This window comes from Scyliorhinus torazame, chromosome 5 (assembly GCF_047496885.1).
Source record: "Scyliorhinus torazame isolate Kashiwa2021f chromosome 5, sScyTor2.1, whole genome shotgun sequence".
Classification (NCBI taxonomy): Eukaryota; Metazoa; Chordata; class Chondrichthyes; order Carcharhiniformes; family Scyliorhinidae; genus Scyliorhinus; species Scyliorhinus torazame.
In genome coordinates, this window is record NC_092711.1 from 150,833,574 (window position 1) to 150,846,538 (window position 12,965).

General features: G+C 50.6%; 1 protein-coding gene across 2 annotated transcripts; it reads left to right on the forward strand.

The window, feature by feature from the left end:
- The first annotated feature begins 847 nt into the window (after window positions 1–847).
- LOC140422048 (uncharacterized) lies at window positions 848–10,260 on the forward strand. Of its 2 annotated transcripts, none has more exons than XR_011947240.1 (2): window positions 848–1,223; window positions 1,745–2,022. XR_011947240.1 is itself a non-coding variant. In XM_072507026.1 (2 exons), exon 2 carries the CDS (start codon window positions 8,020–8,022, stop codon window positions 9,247–9,249), a length of 1,230 nt encoding a protein of 409 aa, XP_072363127.1. In that variant the 5' UTR covers window positions 1,032–1,223; window positions 7,689–8,019; the 3' UTR covers window positions 9,250–10,260. The 2 variants fall into 2 exon arrangements, 1 of the variants encoding a protein (XP_072363127.1); XM_072507026.1 differs by lacking the exon at window positions 1,745–2,022 and adding an exon at window positions 7,689–10,260 and having other exon boundaries at window positions 1,032–1,223.
- The last annotated feature ends 2,705 nt before the right edge of the window (window positions 10,261–12,965 follow it).

Here is a 12,965-nt window from a genome sequence, read left to right on the forward strand (position 1 = left end):
GGCTTTTCAGAAATACACAGTGGATGGGCTGGTGATCTCCTTCGATGCAGAGAAAGCTTTCGCTCAAGTCGAATTATCTGGTGCATACCGTTCGAGGCTTCGGAATCGGTGAGGATTATGTCGAGTGGATTAAATTGTTAGATTATAGGTAAAGTCGCCAAGGTCCCAGATGACCATAGGCTGCTTTCCCCATTGAGAGGTAGAGCTGACTGGTGGTGATTCAACCTGAGGATCAACATACCTCAGGCAAGACACAAGGTTGAGACAAGGTTGAATAACCTCAGCCAGGAATTGAACCCTCGCTCTGCATCACAAACCAGCTGTCCGAACAACTGAGGTTAACCGGCCCCTGTTATATTACAGGCTGGTCAGGGGCAGGGCTCATGGATGGTTTATAATTGTCGTATTTGAGCTTCAGAGAGAGTCTCGACAAATAAATGTGTCAAGCTGAGGGAGCAAAGGATGTCAATGTCTTTAAGAGAGAGAGAGAGACCTGGGCCAAGCTTTGCAGAGTCTGCACCCTCCCTGGATTCACTTCCTTTCCCTTCAGTTGCTGCAAGTGACCAATTGAAGGTGGGAATGAGAAAAGAAATGGAAAGGGGGAGAAAAGAAAGTGTTTTACTCACAGATGTTGGAGACATGAAGACGTTTTCAGTCTGTGTGATGTTCAAGCTCCATTCACACAAAGCCCGCGCTGATTGCCTGGAGGACCAGAGTCCTTCCGGTCATCCAACCCTTCCCATTGGTCAACGCCTCAGCAGAAAGGTCAGTGGTGAGCTTTCCCTCGCACATGCGCAATCTCTCATCTCCCTCAGACATGCGCAATCTCTCATCTCCCTCAGACATGCGCAATCTCTCATCTCCCTCAGACATGCGCAATCTCTCATCTCCCTCAGGCATGCGCAATCTCTCATCTCCCTCAGACATGCGCAATCTCGCCTCTCCCTCAGACATGCGCAGTCCCGGGCCGGGGGGGAGAGAAAATCACCGAGAGGCTTCTCGCTCTGGCCGGAGCCGTCAGTCGGTTGCCTGGAAACCTTGTCTTGAGGAGGGGGGACAATGAATGGGGCGGTGGAAGGTTGTTGACCAATGGGAAGAGTTGGTGAACCGGAAGGACTCTCTTCCACCATCCAATCAGCTCCCCCGTTCGAACGTGGAAGCTGGACAATGAGGAAACCTGGGGCCTCGCACGGACTGAAAACTTCTTCATGTCTCCAACATCTGTGAGTAAAACACTTTTCCTCTCCTTTCCATTTATTTTCTCATTCCCACCTTCAATTGGTCACTTGCAGCAACTGAAGGGAAAGGAAGTGAATCCAGGGAGGGTGCAGACTCTGCAAAGCTTGGCCCAGGTCTCTCTCTCTCTCTCTCTCAAAGACATTGACATCCTTTGCTCCCTCAGCTTGACACATTTATTTGTCTGGCTAAAAGGATGGTCTCTTTCCGAATGTTCACAATTAAATGGCTGGTTTCTCCAGGCGATGGCTGACATTTAAGGGGACAGTAAATTAATACCAGAGACATGTCTCGTGCTGTTATATGGTACAGATTAGATATATTATTTATGGTTCTGTAATAAAGTACAATCCAGTAATCTCTTCCCTTGGAGGGTTATTAGTCTCTGGATTTCTCTTCCCAGGGACCAGTGGTGTGTGGGGGTCATTGAATATATTCACGGATGAGTTGGACTGATTTTTAATAAATTGTTTTGTTTTAAATCATTTTTAATCAATGAATGCAACAGAGTAACAGAAGAAAATCGTGGCAAATGGGCACAGAGCGGAACAAGAGATATTGCCAACATCAATCCAAGCAACACATTGCAGAATTAATTTGGAACAGGATATTTGAGGGACCAGAGCCTCGAGATGAAATGCCAGATCAATTGAAGAACCAGTTAACAGGTTAAAGTAGTGAGTGGGGAAAGAGGGTAAGGGTATATAACAGTTCAGTTTGTAAACCCAAAAATATCACAAACGGGACGGGCTAACAGCATAATGAAATTAAAATGAATTACACAACATAGATGACATAGAACTCCTGTAGTGCTGAAGGGTATTCGCCCCTTCACACCTGCACTGAGCCTCAGAAAGAGCATTTCACACAGGCCCACTCCCCATCCAATCCTCGTAAGCCTGTCCATTGATCATGGTCAACCCACCTAACCTACACATCTTGGACACTAAGGGGCAAAATAGTGTGACTAATCCACTTTCGCTGCACTTCTTTGGATAGTGGGAGGAAACCGGAGCACCCGGAGAAAACACTCAAAGCCACAAGGTGAATACACAAACTCCACACAGACAGCCACCCAAGGCTGGAATTGAACCTGGGTCCCTGACGCTGAGGGAGCAGTACTAACCACTGTGCCCTAAGTTAAATTGAATTCACTCATGGAAAGTCCAGGAGGAGCAAGTCAGTGAATTTGGAGCCTATCTATTTGAGATAGGAGTCCCATACTTTACCCAATGCATCAGACTCCGAATGAATTACAGACATAAAAATTGCATGGAGATGCTTTCCATAATCAGCCTATGCTGGTTTTGGATCGAGGGAGAACTGACTGGCCTGCTTCTGTATTGAGCCAGATGAATGTTGGCTCCATCCTAACCCAATCCCTTATGAACCTAAGACGAGAGGCCAATTGATGAAGCCTGATTTTTCAGGAGACCATACCCTCCCTTAGCTCCTGGTGATTGGAGCTTAACAAACTTGAGGCAAGGTTTATTTGTGTTCCAGGTAGAGTCATAGATATTTACAGCTTGGAAACAGGCCCTTCGGCCCAGCTTGTCCATGCCGCCCAGCTTCTATCACTAAGCTAGTCCCACTTGCCAGCATTTGGCCCATTTCCCTCTATACCCACCCTGCCCATGTAACTTCTAACTGCTTGTTAAAGGACAAAATTGTACCCGCCTCTACCACTGCCTCCGGCAGCCATTCCAGATGCTCACCACCCTCTACCAGCCTCCCCGAACAGGCGCCGTAATGTGGCGACTAGGGGCTTTTCACAGTAACTTCATTTGAAGCCTACTTGTGACAATAAGCAATTTTCTTTTCATTTCATTTCTATGTAAAGAAACTTCTCCTCTGGTCTTTTTGTATCTCTCTTCTCTCACCTTAAACCTATGCCCTCTAGTTCTAGACTCCTCTACCTGAGGGAAAATATGTTGACTATATACCTTTTCTATGTTCCTCATTATTTTGTAGACTTCTATAAGGTCACACCTAAGCCTCCTACGCTCCAGGGAAAAAAAGTCCCAGCCTATCCATCTGCGGTCTTACCAATGTCTTGTCCAACTTCAATAAGACATCCCAACTCCTGTGTTCAATATTCTAACCAATAAAACTGAGCATACTGAATGCCTTCTTCACCACCCTGTCCACCTGCGACTCCACCTACAAGGAGCTGTGAACCTGTACTCCTAGATCTCTTTGTTCTGTAACTGTCCCCAACTCCCTACCATTAACTGAGTAGGTCCTGCCCTGATTTGATTAATTCCCCTAACAACTCTGGTTGACAGCAGTATAGGCAGCATCTGCAGAGGGTACAACAGTCTGGGCAACACATTCACTTTAATGAAGGCAATCCTCGCCATGAAATCGGAAGAGCCGACCACCGGGCAAGGTCCCACCTAATAGTCACCATCAGCTGTGAAAAGTTGGCCCCATACAGCTGCCTGAAAGAGGGGCCATTGACATTCACCGGTTTTTAAATGGCATGGTGGGGGTGGGGGGGCATCTGAAGGGGAAGTTAGCAAGAGGAGGAGGCTTACACCTCAACCCCTCCCCACCGGCATGGCCTTGGACTCAGTAAAATTGATCTCGTAACCGGAGAAGGCACTGAATCTACCCACTACTCCAATAATGACCAGGACTGAAACACTGGGGATCGACATCATCAGCAGCCCGTCATCTGCACACAGAGTGATCGTGTGCTGCCTCATGCCACTCCCCAGTCCCGATATCAGAGGATCTGATCTGATATCCTCCAGCAAGGGCTCAATGGCCAATGCAAACAGCAAGGGGGACAGAGGGCAGTCCAGTCTTGTCCCTCTCTGAAGCTCAAGGTTTGATGCCCTTAAACCATTGGTGAGCACCGCCGCTGCCGGTTTGTGATGTATCAATTGAATCCACTCAATATAAACCTCACCCAACCCGAAGCCTCGCAGCGGATACACCAGATAATTCCACTCAACTCGAGCAAAAGATTTCTCTGCATCGAAGGAGATCAGCAGCCCATCCAGTGCATATTTCTGAAAAGCCTGAATCACATTCAGCAACCTTCCAACATTGTTACTGGAAAACCTTCTCCGTATAAACCCAGTCTGGTCCTCCCGCACGATTGTCAGAAGGATGTCCGCCAGCCTTATCGCCAAAACATAAGATCGCAGTTTCAAGTCAACATTCAAAAGAGAGATTGGGCGATAAGAGGCCCACTCCTTGGGTCCTTGCCCACCTTCAGGATCAAAGAGATATTAACCTCACCAAGAGTCGGTGGCAGCATCCCTGAGTCAAAAGAGTGACAATACATATCTATCAACGGGTCCAACAACAAATCTTCAATCCCCCGATAAAACTCACCCACAGCCATCCGGTCCCGGGCTTTACCCGGCTGCAGTTCCTTCATGGCCTTTAATACTCTTCCCTCGAAAGGGGAGCGTTAAGAGCCTCACAATGGCTTTCTGAGGCCTCCAGAAGCTTCAGGGAAGAGAAAACATGTTCCACACTCACCAACACATCAGAATATTGCTCAGACTTGTATAATCCTGCATTGAATTCCTGAAATACTAGTTTGTCTTCATGACCCTTTTCCCTCTCCGAAGCCGAACAGAGGGAATTGCTCTAAAGTCGACCTTTTCTTTGTCAAACAGGCTACGTATTTGCTCAGCTTATTCCCCAAACTCGTACAACTTCTGCCTCGCAAACGTCCAACTTTTCTGTTGGGACAATAGGGAGCCCAAAGCTGCTCCGCCGTGTTAACCCAAAGCACTCTTGCCGTGTTAACCCAAAGCCGCTCTTGCCGTGTTAACCCAAAGCACTCTTGCCGTGTTATCCTCCTTCAACAGTAGCCGACTCGGGCCCTCCATATGATTCTCCTCCACCTTCACCAAACAAACCTCCAGATGCCACTGGTTCTCCAACATCCTGCACCTTTTATTAGCAGTGTAAGACATGATCAGCCCCGAGCATAAACTTTACACGTCTCCCACAAAATGGAGGGGGAAATACCAGGAGTCGAGTTAACCGAAAGGAAGAACTCAAACTATTCCGTAAAGTGTGCCGTAAATGAAGTGTCTCTTATCAGGGAGGCATCAAACTTCCACGTTCTCGACCTGGGGGTGAGCCCTCGAGCAGAAACTCCAGACAAACGGGGGAAGGTCTGTGATTACGATGCTCCCTGTGGTGCAAGTGGACACCAGGTGTAGGATCGTCCTCGGCACAAACAAATTGCTGATTCGAGTATGACAATGATGTGGGGCTGGAAAGAAGGTAAAATCTCTGCTCCTCGGGTACAAAGTTCTCTCAACATCCACATAACCCACCTCCTCACAAGCCGAGGCCAACACCCTAGCTTGCAGCGTGAGTGGGGGGGTGGGGGGGTTCCTGGTAACCGGGAGCTTATCTACCAGAGAATTTAAGTGGCAATTGAAGTCACCAACCACAAAGAGTTAGTCGAAGCTAACTGTACAAAATTCACAAAAACCTTCGTAATGAACTCCGGGAGTAATCGGGATCCATAAAGATTCATTATTGAAACAACATCTCCATTCACCAAACCTCTAATGATCACATATCTCCCTCCTTTGTCCTTGGTGCAGGTTTCAACCTTAAAAGGGATATTTTTATTCATAAGGATTGCCACACCCCTCCTATTTGAGGAAAAGGAGGTGAAAAAACCTGCCCCACCCAATCCTGCCTCAATTTAAAGTGTTCCTCATCATCCAGATGGGCTTCCAGTAATAAAGCTATGTCGACTTTCTCCTTACGAAAGGAGAGGATCTTTTTCCTTCTGATAGGGTGATGGATGCCCCGTACATTCCCTGAGAAAATTTGCAGATTAACTGCTGCCATTAGTTAGGCGACAGAGAGACAGGAACAGATTTTCACACCACAATCGGGCGTGCGCCATTACCCCCTCCTCCAACTCTCTTTACACCAGAGGCACCAACGTTTCCACAAACTGCTCCTTTCACGGATAAAAGCCCCGTCTGTACCAGAGTAGGATAAAGTCAACAACACATAAACCCTCCCAGAATAACAAAAATACAAAAGAATCACCAACACAATAGATCCAAGGGGACATTCCTCAATAAGACTGAGGACCCGGAGGATTAACCCCACGGCCAGACTGTCGTTACCCTCAGGATACCTTCTCCAAAATGAGAAGAAAAGAAGGGCCAACAAGGGAATGGGGAATGAATGCCCCTCCCGCATTTTAGACTCACCCGTGAAGACCTACATCCACCACCACCCACCCTTCGGCAATGGCACCACTCGGTTCTGCCATGATTAACGCTCGGATAATAGAAGACAACGGATAATAAGCACACGGCACATCTGCCATAACTGAGATAAGATAATCCGAGTCCCTGGAACACTCGAGGAGAAGAAGAAGACATTCAATTGGCGCTCACAGAATAACAACTCCCTTCAACAGGATAAAAGATAACAATTTCAGACAACAACACCAAGATAGGGAAAGAGTTTAGATTAGAGCCTGAGTTAGTCTGAGCTGCAAATCATCGCTCCAATCGTAGCCCTTCGAGGATTTAGCGAAGACCAAGGCAGTAGTCAGATTATTGAAAGACTTGACGGAGTTGTCAATATAATTTTCAGGGTCACAGGATGACGCAACATAATTTACTGTAAGGTGAGGTGGGAGCCAGGTCTCACCTCACCTTGCCCGTCTCCAGGACCCTCTGGTGATCTTTCAAGTTGTGGAAGGGAATGATTACAGGCCTGGGATGAAAACTATCCCTTGGCCTCAAAGACAGGATCCGATGCCCTTTCTAATTTCTAATTCTAATACCCAGGCTTCAGATCCAGCTTGAGAAAACGTGGCAGCCGGTCCTCGAAGAACCTAACGCGAGCCTTCCCCTCCACACCTTCTGGCAGGCCGACGACTCAGATGTTCTTTCTCTGACCTTTGGTTCTCCAAGTTCTCCAGGAGTCCACCACACCACTCAGCCAGTTTTCCAAGGATTAAATTTGTGCCTCCGCCGAGGACGCATCTTGCTCAACGTTCAGGATTCTCTCCTCCGGATCATCGAGCCTCTTAATGGTGTTTTACAGCTCGACCTCATGAGCTCACAGATATTGAGTCAGCACACTCTGGTCAATAACACTGAGAATGTCGCTGACATAGATCGGCCAATGATCCCACAGAATAGACGAGCAGGCTCAATGGGCCAAATGGCCATCTGCAGCTCGTATTTGTTATGATCTCTGTGCCTAGGACAGGAAGCCGTGAGCATGGATCTGTCAATCAACCTGAATCAGCACCTTCAGGAGAATTGGGAGGGTGAATATTAGATACAGCAGTGAGAATGGAGGGAGAGTGTGTGGGATGGAGATTTGCAGCTTTTGGGGAATGAGCGAGGAAAGAATGTTCTCTAGGAACGAGAATTGTCTGTTCTGAATTTCTGTCCTGTACTGACAGTGATGTCTTTTGTAAATTGTTTTTACAGGATATTAGAAGAGGAGGAATTACAGACTGAAATCTCAAACATCACGTCTCAATCTGACTGAGTCTCTCAATTCCTTGGAACTGAATATCACCCGACTTCGTATCTAGAAGGAGAAATGTTTGTCTTTTCTGTCAGCCTCAAAAGATTTTAACCATCAGTGTGACTGGAAAAGCACCGAGACACACACACCCGAGTGAGAGTGTTCCAGAGCACTGACTGCGGAAAGAGCTTTAACCTGTTACACAGCCTGAAAAAACATCACACCATTCACAGTGGGGAGAGACTGTACACGTGTTCTGTGTGTGGATGAGGCTTAAACTGATTGTCCAACATGGAGAGACACGAGGACACCCAAAACATAGGGAAACCGTGGAAATGTGGCGACTGTGGGAAGGGATTCAGGGTCCCATCTCAGCTGGAGGTTCATCGACGCAGCCACACTGGGGAGAGGCCGTTCACCTGCTCTGTGTGTAGGAAGGGATTCACTGAGTTATCCAACCTGCAGAGACACCAGCGAGTTCACACTGGGGAGAGGCCATTCACCTGCTCTCAGTGTGAGAAGGGATTCACTCACTTATCCAGCCTGCAGACACACCAGCGAGTTCACACTGGGGAGAGGCCATTCATCTGCTCTGTGTGTGAGAAGGGATTCACTCACTTATCCAGCCTGCAGACACACCAGCGAGTTCACACTGGGGAGAGGCCGTTCACCTGCTCTCAATGTGGGAAGGGATTCATTCGGTTATCCAACCTGCAGAGACACCAGCGAGTTCACACTGGGGAGAGGCCATTCACCTGCTCTCAGTGTGAGAAGGGATTCACTCACTTATCCAGCCTGCAGACACACCAGCGAGTTCACACTGGGGAGAGGCCATTCATCTGCTCTGTGTGTGAGAAGGAATTCACTCACTTATCCAGCCTGCAGACACACCAGCGAGTTCACACTGGGGAGAGGCCGTTCACCTGCTCTCAGTGTGAGAAGGGATTCACTACTTCAACGAGCCTGCGGAAACACCAGCGAGTTCACACTGGGGAGAGGCCGTTCACCTGCTCTCAGTGTGAGAAGGGATTCACTACTTCATCGAGCCTGCTGACACACCAGCGAGTTCACACTGGGGAGAGGCCGTTCACCTGTTCTCAGTGTGAGAAGGGATTCACTCAATCATCCGCCCTGCGGAAACACCAGCGAGTTCACACTGGGGAGAGGCCGTTCACCTGCTCTCAGTGTGAGAAGGGATTCACTACTTCATCGAGCCTGCTGACACACCAGCGAGTTCACACTGGGGAGAGGCCGTTCACCTGTTCTCAGTGTGAGAAGGGATTCACTCAATCATCCGTCCTGCGGAAACACCAGCGAGTTCACACCGGGGAGAGGCCGTTCACCTGCTCTCAGTGTGATAAGGGATTCACTACTTCATCGAGCCTGCAGAGACACCAGCGAGTTCACACCGGGGAGAAGCCGTTCACCTGCTCTCAGTGTGATAAGGGATTCACTCAGTCATTCCACCTGCAGAGACACCAGCGAGTTCACACCGGGGAGAAGCCATTAACCTGCTTTTAGTGCGAGAAGTGTGAGCAAGCGGGTGACTTTTGAGGCGGAGTATTGTGGCGGATAAAGGGGGCCGATCTGTGATGGTGAGTGGTAGGCTGCAGGGGGCCCGGGTGGTGCTGGTGAATGTATATGCCCCGAATTGGGACGATAGAGGGTCCATGAAGTGCATGCTGAGCCGGCTCCCGGATCTGGAGGTGGGGGGGGACTTTAATCCGGTACTGGACCCGGCACTGGATCGATCCAGGTCGAGGTCGGGCAAGAGGCCAGCTGCAGCCAAGGTTCTGAGGGGGTTTATGGATCAGATGGGGGCAGTGGACCCGTGGAGGTTTGCCAGGCCAGCGGCTAGAGAGTTCTCCTTTTCCCATGTGCACAAGGCCTATTCACGGATAGACTTCTTCGTGGTGAGTAGGGAGTTGATCCCAAGAGTGGAGGGGACGGAGTACTCGGCAATAGCGATTTTGGACACTGCCCCGCACTGGGTGGAGCTGGAGTTGGGGGAGGAGAGGGGCCAGCGCCCGCTGTGGCGCATGAATGTGTCACTGCTGGCAGATGAGGTCTGTGGGCGGGGCCGAGGGTGCATTCAAAGGTACATGGAGGCCAATAATAATGGGGAGGTATTGGTGAGTGTGGTCTTGGAGGCGGTGGTCAGGGGAGAGCTAATCTCAATCAGGGCTCACAGGGATAAGAGGGAGAGATTGGTGGGGGAGTTACTGAGGGTGGATAGGAGATACGCGGAATCCCCTGAAGAGGGGCTGCTGAAGGAGCGCCGGAGCCTCCAAACGGAGTTTGATTTGCTGACTATGGGGAAAGCTGAAGCCCAGTGGAGGAGGGTACAGGGTGCAGCGTACGAGTATGGGGAGAAGGCCAGTCGGATGCTGGCGCATCAGCTACGTAGGAAGGAGGCGGCAAGGGAGATTGGAGGAATCAGGGACAGAGGGGGGAACACGGTGAGGAGTCCGGCCAAAATAAATGAGGTCTTTAGAGATTTCTACGGGAACCTGTACAAGTCAGATCCCCCAGCGGGGGGGGGGGGGGGGGGAAGGAGGATGTGGCGGTTCCTGGACCAATTGAAGTTTCCAATGGTGGAGGAGGGGCAGGTAGAAGGTTTGGGGGCACCGATCGGGATGGAGGAGCTGGTTAAGGGGTTGGGGAGTATGCAGGCGGGCAAGGCCCCGGGGCAGATGGGTTCCCGGTTGAGTTCTACAGGAAGTTTGTGGAACTGCTGGGCCCGTTGCTGGTGAGAACCTTCATCGAGGCGAAGGAAGAAGGGATTCTTCCCCCAACGATGTCGCGGGCTCTGATCTTGCTTATCCTCAAGCAGGACAAGGACCCGCTGCAGTGTGGCTCGTATAGGCTGATTTCGCTCCTCAATGTGGATGCCAAGTTGTTGGCGAAGGTCCTGGCGACTAGGATTGAGGATTGTGTCCCGGGAGTGATACACGAGGACCAGACGGGGTTTGTGAAGGGCAGGCAATTGAATGCAAATGTGCGGAGGCTCCTGAATGTGATCATGATGCCCTCGGAGGATGGGGGAGGCGGAAGTGGTGGCGGCAATGGAAGTGGAGAAGGCCTTTGATCGGGTGGAGTGGGAGTACCCGTGAGAAGTGCTGGGCAGGTTTGGGTTCGGTGAGGGGTTGATAGGGTGGGTCAAATTGTTGTACCAGGCCCCGGTGACGAGCGTATCGACAAATCGGCTGAGGTCAGAGTACTTTAGACTGTACTGCGGGACAAGACCGGGGTGCCCCCCTGTCCCCCCTGATGTTTGTCCTGGCAAATGAGCCGCTGGCCATGGTGCTGAGGGAGTCTATAAACTGGAGGGGGTTGGTCCGGGGAGGGGAGGAGCATCGGATCTCATTATATGCAGATGACCTGCTTTTGTATATCGCAGTTCCAGTGGAGGGGATTGCAGAGGTCATGTAGACCCTTAGGGAGTTTGGAGACTTCTCAGGATACAAGCTCAACGTTGGGAAGAACAAGCTCTTTGTGGTGCATGCGAGGGGCCAGGAGAAGAGGTTGGAGGAGCTGCCGCTCAAGAGGGTGGAGAGGAGTTTCCAGTATTTGGGTATCCAGGTGGCCAAGAGTTGGGGGTCCTGCATAAGCTCAACTTGGTGTGGTTGGTGGTCCAGATGGAGGAGGACTTTAAGAGATGGGACGTGTTGCCACTCTCCCTGGCGGGCAGGGTGCAGTTCATTAAGATGACGGCCCTCCCTAGGTTCTTGTTCGTGTTCCAGTGCCTATTCTCATCCCTAAGGCCTTTTTCAAGCGAGTGAGCAAGAGCATTATGAGGTATGTGTGGGCAAGTAAGACACCGAGGGTTAAGAGACTGTTCCTGGAGCCCAGTCGGGAGGGGGGTGGGCTGGCACTGCCGAATCTGTGTAGTTACTACTGGGCAGCTAATGTGGCAATGATTCGGTAATGGAGGGGGAGGGGCGGAGTGGAAAAGACTAGAGGCGGCGTCATGTGTAGGTACTAGCCTGGAGGCACTGGCGATGGCACCGTTGCCGCTACCGCCGACGCGGTACACCACGAGCCCGGTGGTGGCGGCGACATTGAGGATCTGGGGGCAGTGGAGATGGTACAGGGGGGAGGTGGGGGCCTCAATCTGGTTCCCGATACGGAACAACCATAGGTTTGCACCGGGCAGGATGGATGGCAGATTCCTAAGTTGGCATCGGGCGGGAATCAAAAGGATGGGGGACCTATTCATTGATGGGACTTTTGCCAGTCTGAGGACGCTGGAAGAGAAATTTGGGTTACCCCTGGGAAATGCCTTCAGGTATGTGCAGGTTGGGGTCTGTGAGGAGGCAGGTAGGGGAATTCCCGCTGCTGCCTGCCCGGAGGATACACGACAGGGTGATTTCGGGCGTGTGGGTCAGAGAGGGTAAGGTCTGGGCAATATACCAGGAGCTGCAGGAGGCGGAGGGAGCCTCGGTGGAGGGGCTGAAGGGCAAGTGGGAGGAGGAGCATGGCGAGGAGCTCGATGAGGGCCTGTGGGCTGACGCCCTGGGCAGGGTTAATTCCTCCTTGTGTTGCGCCAGACTCAGCCTGATCTCGTTTAAAGTGTTACGCAGGGCGCATATGATAGGGGCCGAGGATGTGTAAGTTTTTTTGGGTAGAGGACAGGTGTGTGAGGTGCTCGGGGAGCCCAGCAAACCACGCCCATATGTTCTGGGCGTGCCCGGCGCTGGCGGGGTTTTGGAGGGGCTTCACAAAGGCTATGTCCAAGGTCTTGGACACTCGGGTAAAACTGAGCTGGGGATAGCAATATTTGGGGTGTCAGACGAGCCGGGAGTACAGGAGCCGAAAGAGGCCGGAGTTCTGGCCTTTGCCTCTTTGGTAGCCCGGAGAAGGATCTTACTAATGTGGAGGGACGCGAAGCCCCCAAGCTTGGAGGCTTGAATCAATGACATGGCGGGATTTCTCAGGTTGGAAAGATAAAGTTTGCCTTGCGAGGGTCTGTGCAAGATTCTCCAGACGGTGGCAACCGTTCCTAGACTTTCTCACGGAACGTTAGGTGGAGGTCAATAGCAGCAGCAACACTGGGTGGGGGGGGGTGTTCTTGTTTTGGTTTATGTAAGGGGCATTTGTCCCATTTTTATTCTTAATTTGTTAAATCGTTTAAGGGTTAGAGGATTAAGATGCTTTGTTTGTTGGCGTATTGCCCTGTTTATTTCTCTATTGTATATTTTCTTTCCTTTTTGTAGTGTTTTGTAAAAATTATTGAA

Bases quoted from the DNA above. Each gene is read 5' to 3' on its own strand.
- LOC140422048 (XM_072507026.1), top strand. From the start codon at position 8,020: ATGGAGAGACACGAGGACACCCAAAACATAGGGAAACCGTGGAAATGT.